Source organism: Mesoplodon mirus, assembly GCF_964341445.2.
Source record: "Mesoplodon mirus genome assembly, chromosome: 19".
Taxonomy (NCBI): Eukaryota; Metazoa; Chordata; class Mammalia; order Artiodactyla; family Ziphiidae; genus Mesoplodon; species Mesoplodon mirus.
Window position 1 is genome coordinate 7,947,914 of NC_138995.1, and position 21,068 is coordinate 7,968,981.

Consider the following 21,068-nt stretch of genomic DNA (forward strand, 5'->3'; position numbering starts at 1 on the left):
TGGCTACTCTGTTGAGCAGTGCAAATATCAAACAGTTCCAGCATTGTAGGGGGTTCTCTAGGACAGCGCTGAATCAGACTGTAAGTTCTTATGCGCAGGATCCATCTCTCTGCCCATCAGTGTATCCCAGGAGCCAGGTTTGTCCTAGACACTCATGAACTGCATGCTGAATGGATGGAGGGAAGGGCAGTAAAGGCTGTAAAAAAAAAAAAAGATGTACCAGCAGCCACTAGAAGAGGGGTGAGCTGCTCTGGAAGAATTCCTAAGCAGGTCACGGCAGAGCTGCGTCGAGAATGATGAGGAGACCATTACCAGGTGGGCAGGGGAGGAAAGGCATTCCGGGAGAGAGTGACTCTGGTCTCGAGATGTCTTCCTTCTGTGTCCTGATGGCTCACACCCCAAAAAAGTGTTACTGTATTCTTCACAAGGGAAGGAAACTTCATAGCGCTCACACCGTGTTCTCTCCCTGGGCACCTTTGAGAGGTGAGGTCCTGCCTGGCTGTTGTGAAGCAGAAGAGCCAGGCGTGATGTAAGTGCGAGTTAGTCATCTAGGTGTGAGAGCAACCTGATTTCAGGAAACAGACGTTCCTATGTGTGTGACTAATACCACAATTTGGAAGTGTGGCCAAGAGGCTGAGAAATGAGCAAGGAACGTGTTTCGAAATCAGGAGTGTTAAATGCGAAGTTGCCATGTGGTGTGAGGAGGCTGCTCCAGTTACTTTCCTTTGTTTGTTTTCTGCTCATTTATTCGCTTGATGGACACTGCGCTGAGCAGTGCTGCCATCCAGGCACTGTGCTCAGTCCTGCAGACACAGAGTGAGTGACTCTCAGGTTTGTCCCTGAAGAGCCCGCCGTTAGGTGGAGGCATCAGGCAGGTACAGAGATGATGATGATGCAGTAAAACGAGCTCTGCTTGGTAACAGTTGCATGTGACCCTGGAGCCAGGTGTAGCACCCAGATTCTCCTTCCTGCTTTGTTCAGTGGGCTCTTGGGAAGAAAAGCAGAATATCCCTCAGAGCCAGCACCAGCGGGAGGGCCCGAGACCAGTGTTAGGTTTCCGAGTCTTGTTGCTTGAGTCAAGCATCACTTTTGAAGTCAAGATTCTTAGAGCTTGAACCCTATTCTGACCCTTCCTAGTGGCATGACCTTCGGTTTTGCTTTTCTCACCTCTAAAATGTGGCTGAAACGATGTCTTATAGGGTTCTTCTTAGGATTGGGCGACGTAAGCTATGTGAATCACATAATAAGCACTCAACAAAATAGGATTGTTCCATTACGGTGAGGAATCGAGAGAAAGGACTTTGAGGATGATGCTGTACCGACCTTGGAAGTAGCCATCGCGGATTGTTCCGGGCAGGTGTAGATGGCTCCGAGCCCAGTTGCCCATGACAAAGAGCTGCCCAAGATCCTAAATAAGACTAAGTGTGAAACCAGCACAGATGATGCACCCTCCCCTGGGGAGAGCATCCTTTGGTGTCCTGTCTGAACTTCTCCTTCCTTCCTCGACGTCCAGAGGAAGCTTGGTGCTCTTCGGTGCTGGGGTTTGACATGTTCCTGGTGGAGAACGTAGGCACGGACGCTGAGCCCTGCCTGGAGTGGCTAATGCTGCGTGCAGCGGTGTCCTGTGGTCTGTCCCTCGTCTGTCCAGTCCTCTGTGGCCTCCCCCAGACCTTTACCCTCTGTCCTCCCAGAAAGCTCACCCCTCATCCCGGGATAGCTTCTGTTTCTCTTTGTGTGTCTTACAAACTACAGTGCATTTTCTGACACACCTCTTCCTGCTGCACAGTGACAACTGTGCACCATTTCTTGACACTTTTTGAGTATTTCCACCATTTCTCAGTTGATTGGGCCGGTTTCCTTCTCCTGCTAGCTGAGTTGAGATGCCTTTTTCAGTCTGCAAGAGTCTCTCCTTAGGGAATCTTCCACACACCTGGATCTTTTATTCTTTTCTCCAATCTGATCATCTCTATCTTTTAATATAGGAGTCTAACCTGCTCACAAATTAATGTGATTATTAATATATTTGGATTTTTTAATTCTATTTTGCATTTTAATATTATCATTCTGTTTCTCTGCTCGCTCTCCCATCCCCAGCCCCTACCCTTTTCATACTTCTAAAGTGAATTCGTACATTTTATATATTCCGTCTCCCTGAGCTGACTTGGAAGCTAACCATAGATAGTATTTGTATTCTTAAATTTTAGCATACATACTGAACTATGAATTTTTTCTAATAGATGTGATATCCTTCTATTGATATAACAAGGAGGACCCTACTTGGTTTTAACTTCTCAATGAGCCTCTTGTTTTTGTTTTGTTCACTCAGTGTTGTTAAACACCAAAAACTATTTTTATTATTTTTGCAGCCAGGAATTACATTTACTAAATTAAAAATAATCAACTGTGTTTCTTTTATCTCCTGTCTTCCTATGAATTAACTTTTTGACTTGCTGAAGTTTCTCTTTATAATTCTTTTAGGGTCTGTGGTAGATAAACTCTTTTAGTTTTGGGGTATCTGAAAATACCCATTTCTTGGTCCTTTAAATGTGGTTTTAGCTGGGTATAAAATTCTTGGTTGATAGTTATTTTCTCTCAGCATTTTGATGATAGTTCATTTTTTTCAGGCTTCTGTCACTGCTTGTAAATAATAAGTTGAAAATAATTTCAAACTTATCAAACATTGTAATCCTTTTTGGATTTACCAGATTTTAACGTTTTGCCACATTTGCTGTCTCTTTCTCTGTATGTATATGTGTGTTTCTGTACATGTATATGTAGATACATAGACTCACACATATGTACACACTTAGAACTTCTATACAAATGATTATACAGACTAGATATAAATTACTATTCTTTTTCTGAACCATTTGAGTGTAGATTTCATACATCATGCCTCTTTACCCAGTAATATTTTTTGTGGTTTGTTTTTTGTTTGTTTTTACCGAAGTGTAGTTGATTTACAATGTTGTGTTAGTTTCAGACATACAGCAAAGTGATTCAGTTTTTCATATATATATGTGTGTGTGTGTATACACACACACACATATATACATATATATATTGTTTTTCAGATTCTATAAGGTTATTACAAGATATTGAATATAGTTCCCTGTGCTAAACTCCTAATTTATCCCTCCCTCCATCCCCAGTGATATTTAGTATAGGTATTTCTAAGAAAAAAGATATTCTCAAGTCAACACAGTACAGTTACGAAATTCAAGAAATTTAACATTGATAGAATCCTTTTATCTAACCTTTGGTTCTTATTCCATTTTTTTCCTATTATCCCAGTAATGTTCTTTAGATTATTTTTTCCTCCAATATAGAATCCAGGCCAGAATCCTATGATGACTTTGGTTGTCATGTCTCTTTAGTTCCCTGTAATCTGGAGCAGTTCCTTGGTCTTCCCATTGTCTTCAGTAACACTGGCATTTTTGAAGAATACCATCCAGTTATTTTACAGAGTGTTCCTCATTTTGAGTCTGTCTGATGTTTCCTTAAGACTAGATTCAAGTTATTCATCTCCACTGAAACACTTGATATGATGTTATTTCCTCTGTCTTACCCATCCATCTCTTTCCTACTTTCCTTCTTCCCTTCCTTCCTTACTCCCTCCCATCAATCTATCATCACCATCTCTATCTATTATCAGTTCAGACTTGAAGATTATTATTTTATGCAATGGTTTGTAATCCATTTCTTCCCCTTATTTCCTTTTATTTTCAAATTTTCCTAGATTTGGCCAATGGGAACTCCTCCAAGGTGCTTCATATGTCCTTTTGACATGCCTGGTTATTTTTTTGGTCACTTCCTTACTTCCAGGTACAATAAGACTTTCCAGCCCACTTTGTACCTTGCCTGTCCCAGCCTTGGAAGCAGCCATTTCTCTGGGAAGTCCTGGACTATTTTAGTGGGGGTGGTATTTAGAAGCCAACATCTGGGGTCCAAGTGTGCTCATTGCTATGAGATCTTCATTTTTTCTAAGCCCTTTCAGCTAATGGAGCTAGGAAATAGATATAATTTTAAAAGCCCTGAGTTCATACTGATACCTCCAATGTCATTCTAATCCCACTGAGTTCTTCCTTGCCTTCCCACATTCCATATTTGTGTGTCCCTTCTCCCACAGAGAGAACGCTGTTTCTCCATAACATCACACAATTACTCATTTGCTCACCCTATAATTCTCATAAAATAATTGTAGAATTGCTCCACCCTTACCGTTACGAAAAGCAAACCCACTAAGAAGAATTCAAGATTTGTTTGAGGGTATATAAGTCATGATATTGAGTCTAAAAGTTATTTGTATTGATCATCCTCCCCCTTGAATAAATAAGTACTACATGATCCATGGTTGGTTGCATCCATGGATGCAGAACTGTGGACACAGAGGACCAACTGTAAAGTTATATGCAGATTTTCTACTGCATGGGGTTGGTGCCCTTAACCCCTGCGTTGTTCAAGGGTCAGCTATACTCAGAGAAGTGTAGAAGAGAGCTATACTCCTTCCCCATCCCTTCTGCTCTATTCTGTCAACCACTGTGGGTATCCAGTTTCATTGTTTTCTGACTTATTCTTCCTCTGTTTCTTTTTGCAAAAATAAACAGATTTATCTGTTTTCCCTTCTTTCTTATAGTAAAGGTAAAATACTTTTATACCTTGCCTCTCTTTACTTGAAGATATGTTTTGGAAATCACTCATCAATTCATAGAAATAGTTTTCATTCTTTTTAGAGCTGCATGGTATTCCTTTGTGTGGATACACCATAGTTTACATCCCTAATCTATGCTTGGAAGTTTAGGTAGTTCCAATAGTTTGCAATTGTGAATAATGCTGTAAGGAATAATATATATATAATAATAATAGTAATAATAATAATAAATAAATATATATATTTTGGTATATTTTTATGTTATGTTTCCAGAAGCGGGATTGCTACGTTGAGAGTACATGCATGAACAGTTTTCTCACATGTTGCCAAATTCCCTTCCATAGTAGTTGTACCATTTTGCATTCTACCCACAATTACGAGAATGCCCAGCTCCCCACATCCTCTCTAGAAGAGTATACTGTCAAGATACTGAACTTTTGCCAAGTGAATGGGTAAGAAATGGTACCTCCGTGTAGTTTTAACTTTCATTTCTTTTATTATGAGTTTTAGTTTGCATGATTCTTTTGAGTGAAGATGAAATCTTTTTTGACGTTTAAGGGCTGTTTTTATGTAGTATTCGTGGATTGTCTGTCCATGTCTTCTGTTCATTTTTTTTCCTGAAAGAATTTTGGTCTTTTTGTCCTCACTGTTTAAAATTTCTTTACAATTTGAGGATCTTTTATCTGTGATATGCAATTTTTTTCCTGTTTGTCATTTGCTTTTTAATTAGTTCTTTACCTTACCGCTGTGCTCTTTTCCTTTCTGTCTGCTTTTGTCTGAGAATTTCTTATTTATTTTAAATGACTCTTTTTCCCACATCTATCACTTTTAGCATTTTAAACATTCCTATTCTAAAGTCCTTGTCAGATTGTCTCATAATATTCAATTTATCTGATTTGGATTCGTTCCTGTCACCAGTATTGATTTTATTGGCTAGAATTCTGAGCATTAGGTATCTTCCTATTTCAGAATTTTGGTGTACAGGCTCATTTCAAGAGGGAAGTTGGTTTTTGTCTTTCTTTGCTTCCTCTCTCTCCCTCCACCTGGCCCAGAGCTCCCGATAAAGCCTTGGCCGTGGACAGCACGTGGTTTTGTCACTGTTGTTCTGCCTTCGTGGGAGGGCATCACGCCATCGCCTGGCTTCCATCCCCTGGGTCCCTCCTCCCATCTCGAGTGAGAGGCTTGGTTTCTGCTGCCCCCCCGGGTCCCCTTCCCGCCCAGCACTCCTGGCCCCCACCCCTGTGTCGAGCTTTGTGCTGATGCTCTGCCACACACACACAGAGATGCTTGTTTGTGAGCCCAGTGTTGTCTCTGTCACCTCTGCACGACTGGAGCAGTGGGGCTGTGTCAGAGCATGATTTTATGGAGGCTTCCTAATGGGAAATACTCCTGTGTACTCTGAAGGAAGGAATGTGAGAAGGCTTGAAGGGAGTGGAAGGAAGGAAACTAGCCTGATTCGGGGGCGGGGGGTTCCTTCGTCCCAGAAGCACAGCACGTGTCCCTTGACTTCGCAGTCATCTGCATGCGGGAAGTGAGGGCACAGAGGAGGGATAGTGACCTCCAGCCTCGCAGCCCTGAGAGGACGGGGTGCGGGGCTTTGAACGCCGGCCGCCACTGGTTTTTCACTCTGGCCTTCGGGCTCACCAGGGTGTTCACCCATCTCTCCTGGGTCTGTTCCCCGGGCTTGGAGGGAGTGTGGGGGGCTGGGAGTGCGAGAGGCGGGGCTACAAGGACTCACCAGCTAATTCCTCATTTTTGGAATGACTTGGCATCCTTCAGCTAACATTTCTGCAGTGCCTAGAATGAGCCAGGCACTTGCTAATCCCATATCAGTTCCTTAATTAAATTAGCTCGAAACAACCATGAAAAGCAGGTACCACTAACCCCATCTTATGACGAAGGAGACGACACTCTAGGGCTCGTGTGGCTTCCTGGCTTCTCCTGATGAGCAAACACAGGGCTGGGATTCCCATGCTGTCTGGCTGCAAAGCCCCAAACTTCTATGCTTCCGGCATGTTCTATATCCCATGGTGCCTTCCCTGCCAGCCTGCCCCCATCTCTCCAGAGGCATGGTTCCCCAGAAGAGGAGGGCTTGAGAGCACTTCCGTGTGAGGTCAGAGTTAGGTCCAGAAAGGTAACTTAACGCAGCTGTACGTGAGTGAATCCGGGCCCTCACGGAGGCTTCCTCCCTTCCCTGGCCCAGAGATGGTGCATCTTCCAAGTCACCATTGGAGATGTGAGCCATGTGTCCTAATAGAGAATAAACAGGTCTGTTTTCCTCACATAGTTTTATGGATTATTTGGTCAGATGGTTCCTTAAGGGCTGCTTCCCCTTATGCTTTAACAGAAAGACCATGGGCTCCTTCACAGAGAACCCCCCCACCCAATATTTTTTATCATGTCACCGTATCTTTTCCCATCTGTCATTATTTTAACTATTAGTCTACTTGTTTACTTTCCATCTCCCACGCCTGAAGCAAGCTCTGGGACGGCATGGACCTTATTTCTCTGATTTTTGTTTCATCTCCAACATCTAGTGTTATAGCTGGCCCATAGGAGGTGATAACTAATTAGATTTGTTAAAATTTGTCTATTTTTATTTTTGGCTGTGTTGGGTCTTGGTTGCTGCGTGCGGGCTCTCTCTAGTTGTGGTGAACGGGGGCTACTCCTCATTGCGGTGTGCAGGCTTCTCCTGTTGCGGAGCACGGGCTCAGTAGTTGTGGCACGCGGGCTTAGTAGTTGTGGCTCGCGGGCTCAGTAGTTGTGGCTCGCGGGCTCAGTAGTTGTGGCTCGTGGACTCTAGAGCACAGGCTCAGTAGCTGTGGCACACGGGCTTAGTTGCTGCACAGTATGTGGGATCTTCCTGGACCAGGGCTCGAACCTGTGTCCCCTGCATTGGCAGGTGGATTCTTAACCACTGCACCACCAGGGAAGCCCCTAATTAGATTTTGAATGAACGAAGAAGAGGAGAGGCAGCTGCCTCTAATCCTGGCTCTGCCACTTAAAACCTTCACGGCTCCCAGCAAGTTACTCGCTTTTCCTTATCTGCAAAGTGGAGTAAGAATGGCAGTTTTGTAGGACTGTTGAGGAATTTAGAGGCAGCGTACAGAGCTGCTCAGAAAAGGTAACCCTCAGGTCCTCCTCCTCAATATAATTGTAAAGCAGCACCTTGACTTGGTTGTGGGGCAGGAGTTTAATCAGACCTTTCCCAGCCCCGGGAAGCACTGATCTTCCCAAGCCCCGAGCTTCTGACTTCTCACGGGCAAGAGCTGGTGGCCGCTGCGAGCAGCTCCCATGATGCGCTGACCTCTGCCAGCAGGTCCCCAGCACGGATCTGCCAGCTCTAATTAGGAAGCTTCTGAGGAGCTGGAGGTTTTGAGGTTGACCCTGAAGAAACAGCTCCCTTTACACAAGGCTTTTAATTAAATGCTCGCGTTTACTTTCCGGAGTTCATTGAATCATTTACCCACATCATGGTGTTTGACAAAGCCCAGTTGCTGTGGGTAATGGAAAAGTACAAAATGAGGAGGCTTCTTGGAGGCTGTCAGGTGACACAGGCACTGCTGCTTCTGTGCCCCTTTGGGGCTGGGCGCTCGTCTGGGTGGGGACGGGGTACGCAGGGAAAGGGTCCAGGGAAGCATTTCCTGGTCCCTGCCTTTGACTTGGCTCTTGAGATTCCAAGACCACCCCCCCCACCCCATGCTAACGAAGAATCTGAGTCCACCTTGACGTTATCCAGACCCTGGTTCTCAAAGCCTGGTCACGGCAGCAGGGGTAGCAGCATGGGGTGGGCCCAGCAGGCTGGTTTAACAGTCCTCCAGGTGATCCGGGTGCCTGCTCAAGTGTAAGAACAACTGGGGACTTCCCTGGTGGTCCCGTGGGTAAGACTCCACACTCCCAATGCATGGGGCCTGGGGTTGATCCCTGGTCAGGGAACTAGGTCCGCCTGCATGCTGCAACTAAGAGTTTGCATGATGCAACTAAGAAGTCCGCATGCTGCAACTAAGACCCGGCACAACCAACATAGATAGATAGATAGATAGATAGATAGATAGATAGATAGATAGATAGATAGGTGTGTTTCAAAGATGTTCATGATCTTTAAAAAAAAAAAAAAAGTGTAAGAACCACTGGTCCAGGGTCTCAAACCTGCCTGTATGTCAGAATTGCCCGGGAAGTGGTTTTCTTGGGGGTTTTTTTGTTTTGTTTTGTTTTTTAAAGTCAACTTAATTTTAAAATGTACTCTTTAAAATGAACTTCATGTTTTTGGATTTCCAGAACATTTGGAAAGATAATAGAGTTCGTGTGTACCCCGTACTCAGTCTCTCCTATTATTATGAACTTCTTCACTAGTATGGTACATTTGTTACAGCTGATGAACTGCTATTGATCCATCATTATCAACTAAAGTCCATACCTTATCCTAACGTCTGTTCCAAGATCCTGATCCCACATCACATTTAGTCGTCATGTCTCCTTAGGATCCTCTGCACTGTGACAGTTTCTCAGACTTTCCTGGTTTTTAATGACCTTCACAGTTTTGAAGTATACTGATCAGGTATTTTGTAGAACTCTTCTCCGTTGGGATCTGTCTGACCTTTTTTGCATGATTAGACTGGGGTTGTAGGTTTCTGAGAGGAAGACCCCAGAGGTCCAGCGCCCTTCTCCTCACATCGTATCAGGGATGCACACCACGCCATGACTTATCCCTGTTGCTGTTGGTCTTGATCACGTGGCCAGCAAGGCTTTGACTTCTCCATCTGCCACAGTCAGGTTTCTCCACTGTTACTCTCCCCCCTGAGCCCCCCAACTTTCCACACCATTTGGAAGGAAGTCACTTTGTGCAGCCCACCCTTAAAGAAGTGATGTTCTACCCCCTTGAGAGCACAGCGTCTACATAAACTGTTTGGAATTCTTCTCCATGGGAGATTTGGCTCTTGTCTGCCATTTATTCATTTATTCAGTCTCATTTAATTATATCGGTATGGACTCATGGATATTTATTTTGTACTTTCAATTATAATGCAATACATATGACTTTATGTCGTTGCTCAAATTCTGCCGTCTTTGGCCATGGGGAGCTCTTTCAGTTGACTCCTGTGTCCTTTTGACATACCCCCATCATTGTGAAGGTTGTTGTTATTATTATTTATTGTTTGTTTATTTGTTTTTTTAGTACTTCCTTCCTTTCAGCCTCTGCAAGCTTATCTTGCATGTTTCTTGCCCCAGTCCTGGAATCAGCCATTTCTCCAGAGAGCCCTGATTCCTGTTATTGAGAATGAAACCAAGCTCTGGGCCCCAGGTGTGCTCACTGCTATTGGGATGTCAGACTCTGGGCCCTCTCAGCTGACAGAGCAAGGAAATACACAAGTATATACTAACCTGTTTGTACACGCTTATCTGTAAATATTTCTGAATGTAACCATCTGTATCTGTATTGAGTTCATACTGAGGTCTTCAATGCTCATCCATTACCACGTTGCTCATTCTAGCCCCCTCCCCTGGCTGACCTGTAAACTGCCACTCCAACCCTGAAAAACCTTCTTCTTCCCATGTGCCATCCATTTATGTAATCGTTCAACTCCAACCTTCATGTATAATGTCAGAATAGTTAACTCGTCCTTACCTCCATGTGATCAGCTTTATCAGCTGGAGTACACTGCTTCTGTGCAGGTTATTTTGCCTTTAATTTTACAGACTCCACTCATTCCTAAAGTTACTTAGGTCAGTGCCTTCCCCCCCACCTTCAGGGAGGTGGTTTCATACATTTGTCATACAGTTAGATTCTTTTATCACATTCTGCATTCCATCCTTGGATTCCCCCCATCTCTTAATTTAAAAAAAAAGAATTTTGCATACTTCAAGGTTCACTGTCTATGCTGTAGGTCTTCAGGTTTCGACAAATGCTTTATGTCTCATATTCACCATCCTAGTATCATATAGAGTAGTTTCACTGCCCTAAAAAAATCCCCTACACTTCACCAATTCCACCCTCCTCTTATTGCACCTGAACCCCTGGCAACCACTGATCTTTTTACTGTTTCTATAGTTTTGCCTTTTCTAGAATGTCACATAATTGGAATCATGTAATGTGTAGCCTTTTCAGAGTGGCTTCTTAGTAATACGCATTTCAGATTCATTCATGTATTTTTGTGGCTTGATAATGAATTTCTTTTTATGCCAAATATTCTATTGTGTGAATGAACCAGAGTTTGTTTATCCATTCACCTAGTAAAGGGCATATTGGTTGCTTCTGATTTTTGGTTATTATGAGCAAAGCTGCAGTTTTTTTGTTTTGTTTTTTTTTGTCTCATGGCCATTGTCGGGTTCCCCGTTGCTGAAGGCATCCAAGCAGAAGCTGGGTGCGCACGGGTGGATGTGTGGGAGAGGGAATCAAGGATTGCATGGGATCATTCACAGAGAGCCCCCTCTGTGCTCTTCCAAGTTTGGAGATGTAGCCGTTAAGTCCCAGGCCCTTCACCACCCAGAGCAGAGCTGCACACGGGTCCCGGCCACATCGGACCCTTTTCATGAAGATCTGAGCGTTCTCTGATCACACTCCTGTGTGACTGTTCCCCAGTCAGTTTCTCACTTTGTTCCTCTGATTTTGCAAGGCTCTGCTCTGACCAACGGGGGACTAAACCTGCACAGCCCGGTGAAGAGGAAGCTGGAAGCAGAGAAGGACTACGTCTTTGACAAGAGGCTCAGGTACAGCGTCCGCCAGAACGAAAGCAACTGTCGCTTTCGGGACATTGTCGTGCGCAAGGAAGAGGGCTTCACGCACATCCTGCTGTCCAGCCAGACCTCGGACAACAACGCGCTGACCCCTGAGGTGAGGAGGCAGGATGGGGGGTGGGTGTCACTCTGAGGCAGTCACAGTAGGGCGCTGGCTCTCTCTCTGTGCCCTCAGGAGCTGATGGAGGCAGCCGACACTTGTGCAGACTTGACCGCGGGACCCAATTTACTAATCACCTTACATACGTTATCCGTCTGATCTTTATGACCAGTAACTGTATTATCCCATTTTGAAGATGAAGACCCCGGTAAACAGAGAGATTCAATAAACTGATTGTGGTCACAGAATTAGTCAGTATTAGCCCCCAAAACCAAGCATCATATCTTGGGCTTTTCCAGTGAAACTGCATTATAATCAGCATGTCAAATTTCTTTGCTTTAGATGGAATTATATTCACACAGCTCGCTTATAGTTTTTTTAATTGACATGTAATTCACATACCATAAATTTTACCCTTTTAAAATGTACCATTCAGTGGTGTTTAGTATATTCACAAGGTTGTGCAACCATCAGCACTAATTCCAGAACAGTTTCATCACCCCCAAAGGAAACCCTGTGCCCACTAACAGTCACCCCATTCTCCCCCGCCCAAGTCCCCGGCAACCACTAATCTCCTTTCTGTCTCTATGGATTTGCCTATTCTGGACATTTCGTATACATGGAATTCTACAGTACATGGTCTGCCATGACTGGCTTCTTTCACTCAGCACAGCGTTTTGGGGGTTTCTACATGTGGTAGCATGATCAATGCTTCATTCCTCTTCCATGTGTGGATAGGCCACATTTTGTCTATTAGTTCTCCAGTTGAGGGACATTTGGATTGTCTCCACTTTGGGCTATCGTGAAAAATAATGTTATGGACATTTGTATATATGTTTTTGTGTGAACATATGTTTTCAGTTTTTTTGGATATATTCCTGATTACGGAATTGCTGGGTCATATAGTAACTCCATATTTGACTTTTTGAGGAACTGCCGAACTGTTTTCCCCAGTGGCTGGACCCTTTCACATCCCCACCAGTGGTATGTGACGGTCCCAATTTCTCCACATCTTTGTCAGCACTTATGATTGTCTGTCTTTTCTATTATAGCCATTTTAGTGGGAGTGAGGTTCTGTCTCCTTGTGGTTTTGATTTGCAGTTTCCTACTGACTGATGATGTTGGACATCTTCTCAGGTGCCTTTTGGCCATTTGTCTACCTTCTTTGGAGAGATGTCTATTCAAATCCTTTGCCTAGTTTTAAAAATGGGATTTTTTTTTAATTGTTGAGGTTTTGTTTGTTTGTTTGTTTTGAGGTACGCGGGCCTCTCACTGCTGCGGCTTCTCCCATTGCGGAGCACAGGCTCCGGACGCGCAGGCTCAGCAGCCATGGCTCACGGGCCCAGCTGCTCCACGGCATGTGGGATCTTCCCGGACCGGGGCACGAACCCGTGTCCCCTGCATCGGCAGGCGGACTCTCAACCACTGTGCCACCAGGGAAGACCCTTTGTTGTTGAGTTCTGAGCGTTCTCTATATGTTCTGGATACTAGACCCTTATCAGAGCTATGATACTTCCATTCAATGGGTTGTCTTTTTCCTTTCTAGATAGCAGTCTTTGATATACAATTTTTAAAACGTTGGTGAAGTCCAATTTATCTTTTTCCTCTATTACTTTTTAAAATGCTAATCCTACTTATGTCTTAGATGAATAGAACAGGGAAACAGGGAATGCTTAATGCAGTTAGGTAGACAACACCATTCAGAATATGGGATACTTAGTAGGGAGCAATGAAGAGATTGTTAATGGTGCAAATATAGGAAAACATGCATCTAAGCAGTCTTCTCCAACTGGACTGACCGGGGCAGGGCGCAGAGTGATCAATGACAAAAACGACTATGGTGTGGCTAGTAGTGGCTCTTCAGGCTTTATATTTGCTATTTATCCCATTTCATCCCACCAGTACCCTTCTGATGTAGGATTATTATGATCCACCTCTTACAGAGGAGACAAGGTAGGCCTAGAGAACTGAACAGGCCTGGGGTCACAGAGCTTCAGGAGGACAGGGCCTTCACCACTTGCACCCATCCTTTTGTCCTGGCCCTCAGCCCAGTGCCTGGCCCATTGAAGACAGTTCAGTGCAAACCCCCTTTTCCTGTCCCTTAATATCCCGCACTCCAGTGTCCACCGTAGCAATGCAGACCTGGAGGGTGAACCACAGGAGTGTGTTTTCTTTTAGGTGGGACACAGTCAAGGAGTGGCCGCCCAGCCAGATGGAGTTGGCTAGGTGGCCTGGCACTGCCCAGTATGTCCAGTGCACTCAGGGTGGCCCCTGAAGTGGGTGGAGTGGGAGGTGCTGTGTCCTTGAACTTGCAATCACGTGTCTTGTCACTATGATTTACATAGACTGTGGCTCTTTTTCGGGATTGTGGGGTGACAGTCAGGAATGCTTGTCAACCTGTGAGGGAAGAGAGCGGCTAAAGCCTGTGGAGTTGGGGGGCTGCTGGTTGCTCGTTGCCCCTCTTCTAAGCATGGTGTTTTGGGGGTCTCTACCCCCTCCACCTTCAGCAGAACCACCTCAGGGTTCTCTGCTGTGTAGACCTCTGCGTAGGACTCAGAGTCTGGGGTCTGTGGTTCACCCCAAAAGCCGCCCTTCACATGTTTATACACCTGGAAGCCTTGTTATTTTAAGCTCATCATGAAACATTCACATGAGACCAATTCTTCTTAGATTTTTTTTCTACTTCACTGCTTTTAAAAAGGGTGCTTGGGACTTCCATGGTGGCACAGTGGTTAAGAATCTGCCTGCCAATGCAGGGGACACGGGTTCGAGCCCTGGTCCAGGAAGACCCCACATGCCACGGAGCAACTAAGCCCGTGTGCCACAACTACTGAGCCCGCGCACCTAGAGCCCATGCTGTGCAACAAGAGACGCCACTGCAATGAGAAGCCCGCGCACCACAACAAAGAGTAGCCCCCACTCGCTGCAACTAGAGAAAGCCCACGCAAAGCAAAGAAGACCCAACGCAGCCAAAAATAAATAAATAAATTTATTTTAAAAAAATAGAAAGCGTGCTTGAAAAAGGCACAGTATTTTCCTCTGATAAACCGAGTAAATGAGAAGTCTCTCAGTTCATTCTGTCTCTTTGGGGCAGCTCTGTGTACTAACTGTTGCCTTCTCATCACAGAAACATGTGGCATTCAAGTGATTAAAGGTGCCCAGGTTCTCATCTCCCAAGGCGCGGGCTTGGTTAATTAGGGGGTTTACTCCTAATTGGTGTCTGTCAGTAACAGAACAGGAGGAAGACGGAGAAACGGTCATTGATTGGGTGTTTTCAGCCCTTTCAGCAACCAAAGTGGATTGACTCTATGGATAAATTGGCTAACCTGGGTAAAGTAGCCCCGAAATGAAGGTCCTGTTGAAATGAGGAGATGGTGTTAGGGAGGGGTAGAGAGTTAGCGCAGGAGCCTAGCAGACCGGGTTTGCATCCTCCTTCCACTAATTTACCTCTTCTGTTACCTTGGGATTACTTGCCTTCTCTGAGCATTCTCATTTACAGAAATTATACAGTATCTTCCCTGTGGGATTAGAGATCATATCTGCAAAAGCGGCTCTTGGAGTCCCTGGCACCTAGGAGGTATTCAGTGAATGTTCCTATCATTGTTAAGATGAAACGGAGGCGACTTAACAGCCACCAGCAGGCCCAGCCCTGCTCGTTCACGGAGGGACTGGAGGGAGGCCTCCTTCACGGTCATAACTGGATTCTTTTTCTAGTTGTATATGGGACGTTGGCTGGGTCGGCCTCATGGGCAGAAACTCATACGTTACTGGGTAGAGTAACGAGCTTCTGAGGCTAGCGGGTGTGTTGTAATATTCCTCCTGTCTGGAATATAGCAAAGAGCCAGGAAAGTAATGAAAACGCCCCTTAAGGAAAGAGCCAGCAAAATAGATTGTCCAGAGTCTTGGTGATGAAAAGCTCATTCACTTTCCCATTAGGAGAGGACCTCAGGCCCTCACTCTGTTCCTGGTTTTCTTGGTGGCTCCCAGCCTCGGCAGACAGATCACCACCCTCCACAGGGGCACACCTCACACCCTCTTGATCATATCTGCTATATCCACACCGTCTGCAAGCCAGTTAATTCTTAAATAGCTCTCATATGTTTCCTTCTGTTTCCATCACAACCATGAGAGTCCACACTACTAGCTATTTTGTCTGAACTGTTGTAATAACCTACTAGCAAGTCTGCCCACTGTCACGTTTCCTGCCCTGTCATCCGTTCTTCAGAAGGCAGAGTGATCTGTTGGAACTGCAAATATGATCAAGTCACCACCACCACCCCCAGCACACGCACGCCAAAGACATCAATGGCTCCTGTTCATTCTTGATAAGAATCAAAACCCTTAACTAATGTTGCTGGCGAGGCTGGTGCTTCTGACCCTCCAGCCTCATCTCACATCGCATGGCTAGCAAGTGCAGAGCAGGGGCAGTGAATCTCAAGAACGGATTTGGGACTTCCACTCTTCTCTCCCGCTGCACTTTAGTCACCCTGGCTTTCCTTCATGCTCACACCTGCCCCAGGGCCTTTGTACATGCCTGTCTTTCTGACTAAAGCAGCCTTCCTTCCCTCCTGGCTTAGCTGAACCTCGCTGTTCCTAAGGATGTCAGCTCAGCCACCGCTTCCACAGGGAAGTCTTCCTTCCCCTCCTGGACCAGGTTATGTCTGTCTCTCGTGGCCCCTGCACTCTCCCTTCTAGAACACATCCCAGTTGTCAGTGTATGTGTAGCTGTGTGGTAATTTGTGAAATGTCTGATTGCCTCCATTAGACTCTAAACTTCTTGAGGAGGTAAACACTGTGCCATTCACTCAATCCAACAAACATTTATTAAATTCTGTTACATGCACAATTTCCTGGTGTTATAGGGCTAAAAGATGAGTAGAATACTATTTTATTGAAGCTCTTTTTTTTTTTTTTTTTTTTTTGCCTGTGTTGGGTCTTCGTTGCTGCGCACGGGCTTTCTCTAGCTGTGGTGAGCGGGGTCTACTCTTCATTGTGCGTGGGCTTCTCATCGCGATGGTTTCTCTTGTTGCGGAGCATGGGCTCTAGGTGCACGGGCTTCAGTAGTTGCAGCATGTGGGCTCCATAGTTGTGGCATGCAGGTTTAGTAGTTGTGGCACCTGGGCTCAGTAGTTGTGGCATGTGGGCTCAGTAGTTGTAGCTCGCAGGCTCTAGAGCACAGGCTCAGTAGTTGTGGCGCACGGGCTTAGTTGCTCCGTGGCATGTGGGATCTTCCCAGACCAAGGATCGAACCCGTGTCACCTCAGTTGGCAGGTGGATTCTTAACCACTGAGCCACCAGGGAAGTCCTTATTTAAACTCTTAAGGGATGGTATTAGTTATACTACGACATAACACATTGCCCTAAACTTAGCATCTTAAAACAACAAGCACAGTCTGTGAGGGTCAAGCGTGCTGGCTTGGCTTAGCTGGGTACTTCTGCCTCAGAGTCTCCCACAAGGCTGCAGTTGAGGTGTTGGCTGCAGCTGCACTCTCACCTGAAGGCTCAATGGGGGAGGCTCCACTTTCAGGCTCCTCCAGCTGGCTGCTGGCAGGTCCCAGGTTCTCACTGGCCAGAGACATCAGTTCCTTGTCATTGGCTACTCCCCATGGACTATGGCATAGCCCCTCCATAGGGCTGCTCACAGCATGGCAGCCTGCATCCCCTGGACCGAGAGCTCCAAGAAAGAGGTTTAGCAAAAGAGGATGGCTGAGGGAATTCCCAGGTGGTCCAGTGGTTAGGACTTGGCGCTTTCACTGCTGGGGCTCGGGTTCAATCCTTGGTTGGGGAACTAAGATCCCGCAAGCCTCGCAGTGCAGCCAGGGGAAAAAAAAAAAAGGACAGCCAAGACAAGCTATAGTCATCTTGTATCTTAGTCTCCTCTTGAAAGGGGCATCCCATCACTTTACCATAGTCTCTCAGTTAGAAATGGGTCACTAGGTCCTGTCTATACTCGAGGGGAGGGGATTGCACACAGGTGTGAATACCTGCTGCCTTAGAGGCTGCCTGTCACAGGGGTTTAAATCAGGAAGGAACCAGGAAAAAGTAAGGAGACACACGTTCTCCCAGGGAGTTTGTAGAAGTGTCAGAGCAGGGGTTTAAAGTAGTTGGGGTGTCAGGGAAAGGAGGGGGTGGCATTTTGTCTGGGGTATTTGGGAAGGCCTTCGTGAGGGTGATCGCAGTTGAGACGGGCCCTGGGTGACTGAGTTCAGCAAGTAAAGATGAAGGAGAGAGCGGGACCCTGGTCTGCTCCCTTTTTATACCAACTTTTTTTTTTTCTTGCGGTACGTGGGCCTCTCACTGTTGTGGCCTCTCCTGTTGCGGAGCACAGGCTCCGGATGCGCAGGCTCAGTTGTTGTGGTGCACGGGCCCAGCCGCTCCACGGCATGTGGGATCTTCCTGGACCAGGGCACGAACCTGCGTCCCCTGCATCGGCAGGCGGACTCTCAACTACTGCACCACCAGGGAAGCCCTATACCCACTTTTAATGGATTTGGTCATCTGCTTCCAACCCGTGGCAGATCGAAAGGTAGAAGTAGCAGGGAGGAGCATGCTTTCTCTAGCAGACACTCACGCAGGAGCAGGTAGTGGCTGGCAAGCGCAGAGCAGGGGCAGTGAATCTCCAGAACGGACCTGGGACTTCCAAATGCTCCACGGTCTGGCACCTTTTGTAACAGAAGCATGCCCTGGGAGCCTCTGAGGGGACTGCTCCTTTACAGGCTATAGCACTTGCCATGGAGAGGTAGTTACACGTGTGCCATGTGTTCTGTTTAAGAAGGCAAAAGAGGGCTTCCCTGGTGGCGCAGTGGTTGAGCGTCCGCCTGCTGATGCAGGGGACACTGGTTCGTGCCCTGGTCCGGGAAGATCCCACATGCCGTGGAGCAGCTGGGCCCATGAGCCATGGCCGCTGAGCCTGTGCGTCCGGAGCCTGTGCTCCGCAATGGGAGAGGCCACAACAGTGAGAGGCCTGCGTACCGCAAAAAAAAAAAAAAAAAAAAAGACAAAGGAGTGTTTAATAATTTTAGAACCTTTTACTCTAAACACACCAGTTACATTATAAAATTGGTGGTGGGACGGGGCGTGGTCCTTCAAGAAGGTGACACCTTAGCCATCAGTCCAAATTGGATTATCAACACGAGAAAGGCAAAGGAAGGGTATACTAACTAGATATATACATTTTTAAAATTTAAAATGTAGCATGTACTTTTGTTGTATGAACAAGACACAAAGCCACTTTCCATTTAATTCGTAAAGGAGGCAGCCGCTGTGTTTGATTTTGTTTTTACTAATTGACAAGTACGTGTGCCCTCGCGTGGGGAGTCACATGCAGAAGTGCAGCTCATGTCTTCAGAGCAGGGTTTTCTTCGCCTCTCGGAGAAATAGAGTTCATATCTAGGTGAGAGTGTGTCTATTTCTGGAGGCAGATGGATTAAAGGACCCACATGATAGTGGCCTGTTAGCTTTTCTGATGTTCAAAGTGAGTATCTGTGGCTTATCCCCTGTTAAGAGTGGGAAGTACTTCTGTCCTTCTCACAGAGCTCAGACCCTGAGAGTCTTGATTCAGATTGACGTCTAGGCCTGGTTTTTTTCCCACAAAGATTCATCCATTTATTTAAGTCATCCTACAGTGTGCAGTCGTGGACAGAGAAGGGACGTAGGGGTGAGATTTGCATCCTGGTTCTGCCTCTTACTGGTGACCTTGAACCACTTACTTCGCTTCTCTGAGTCTTCCTTGCTTCATCCGCAAGATTGGGATACCATTCCCTACCTTACAGGAATTTTATTTGGAGTAAAATGTTGCGTGGAAGTTAACAGATGCAATCCCTGACCCCCCTTAAGTGCTTAATTAAGCGGGGCGGCGGGGGGGGGGTCATTTAAAGTACAATTTAAAAAACAGTGCTCTCATAAAATTTCCCCACTATACCCTGTGATTCTGCCTTTTGAATAATTAATAACAATCCTTTAAAAGCCCGTTCCTTTACTGTCTCTCCTGTTGGACTGTCAGCTCCACTCAGGCAAGTAAATGCCTTGCTTTTTCTTACCGTGCACTTTTTGCACTTATTTTTCCTGCTTCCCTAACTTCTGTTGGATTGAGTGATTGAGCTTTCTTTATTTTGCCCCTCCCCTGCAGCCATTCGTTGTAATTCACGTACTTTTAAGAAGTTTCCCTTAAGCTGTGTACACGTAGCGGAGCCTAAACGTGATCACGACCCTCTGCACCACTCCCAGACACATAACCTCGGCATGCCCTAACTCTCGTCATCTAACCCAATATTATTGCCTAAGACTATAGTTCTACCTTGTGCAAAACCCCAGCCTCCAATTAGCCACTATCAGTATGATGATTTTTACAGTCAATTCTTATATTGATTTACTAACACATTCTCCACTTTCTGTGCTGGTTGCTGTTCCTTACATGTCAGTTTTTCTTTCTGAACATGGTTTTCTTCTTCTTGAAGTGCATCCTTTTTTATTTCTTTCAGTGAGGGCCTAAGGGTGGCAGACATTCTTTTTTTTTTTTTTTTTTTTTGCAGTACATGGGCCTCTCACTGTTGTGGCCTCTCCCGTTGCGGAGCACAGGCTCGGACGTGCAGGCTCAGCGGCCATGGCTCACGGGCCCAGCCGCTCCGTGGCATGTGGGATCTTCCCGGACCGGGGCACAAACCCACATCCCCTGCATCGGCAGGCGGACGCTCAGCCACTGTGCCACCAGGGAAGCCCCAGACATTCTTTTAACTGAAGATGCCTACTCTTTACCCTTGCCTTTGAATGATGGTTTAGCTGGATACGGAATACGTGTTTCATGGTTATTTTCCTCAGCACCTGGAAAACGTTCTGGGTCTGTTGCCAAAGCCCACTTCCTACGTGCCACCTATGACCCACGTGAGCATCTTAGTGGAGTTGAGGGTTAAGAAGAGTGTAATTAAACCGGGCCTTCTAGTGATGGCTAACATACCTCACCTGGGCTGTGCACAGGAATATTTCCCCACCCCTCGGAAAGGGCTAAACAAGCGAATGCTGGAGGAAGATCTGCAGAGATTTACCAGGGATTAGATGGCTGCACGCCAGGCTTCCGAGTCTGCAGCCAGTGACCCCACTGGCACCTCCGTAGTGCTCTGTGCTGCTTCCGGGATGGTGCAGGGTGCCTGGTTTGGCGTTTCATTGCTTGGTCTGGACGTGGCGTGTGTTCAGGGGAGGCTCCCTGCGCAGGCCGAGTAGACTGACTGGCCTCTGCGCCCAGGGGTCGGCATAGGTCTGAAGGACCCTGGCTTACAAATGGACACTCACCCCCGCAAATCCGTCTCTGCCCACAGATCATGAAGGAGGTGCGGCGCGCGCTCTGCAACGCGGCCACGGACGACAGCAAACTGCTGCTGCTTAGCGCCGTGGGCAGCGTGTTCTGCAGTGGCCTGGATTACTCCTACCTAATTGGCCGGTTGTCCAGTGACCGGAGGAAGGAGAGCACCCGGATTGCAGAGGCCATCAGGTGAGCCCTGCTCATGTTCGAACACTTGGGGACCTGCCTAGGGCTGCCACGTTTACCACTGAAAAATACAGGCTGCTCAGGGACTTCCCTGGCGGTCC

General features: G+C 46.3%; 1 protein-coding gene across 1 annotated transcript in view; it reads left to right on the forward strand.

Moving 5' to 3' along the window:
* The window catches only part of CDYL2 (chromodomain Y like 2), a 179,859-nt gene that overhangs the window by 146,906 nt on the left and 11,885 nt on the right, over window positions 1–21,068 (forward strand). The window contains exons 3-4 of the mRNA XM_082606028.1: window positions 11,266–11,483; window positions 20,798–20,970. Of these exons, the coding sequence (XP_082462154.1) occupies window positions 11,266–11,483; window positions 20,798–20,970 (391 nt within the window). The remainder of the gene's footprint in view (window positions 1–11,265; window positions 11,484–20,797; window positions 20,971–21,068) is intronic.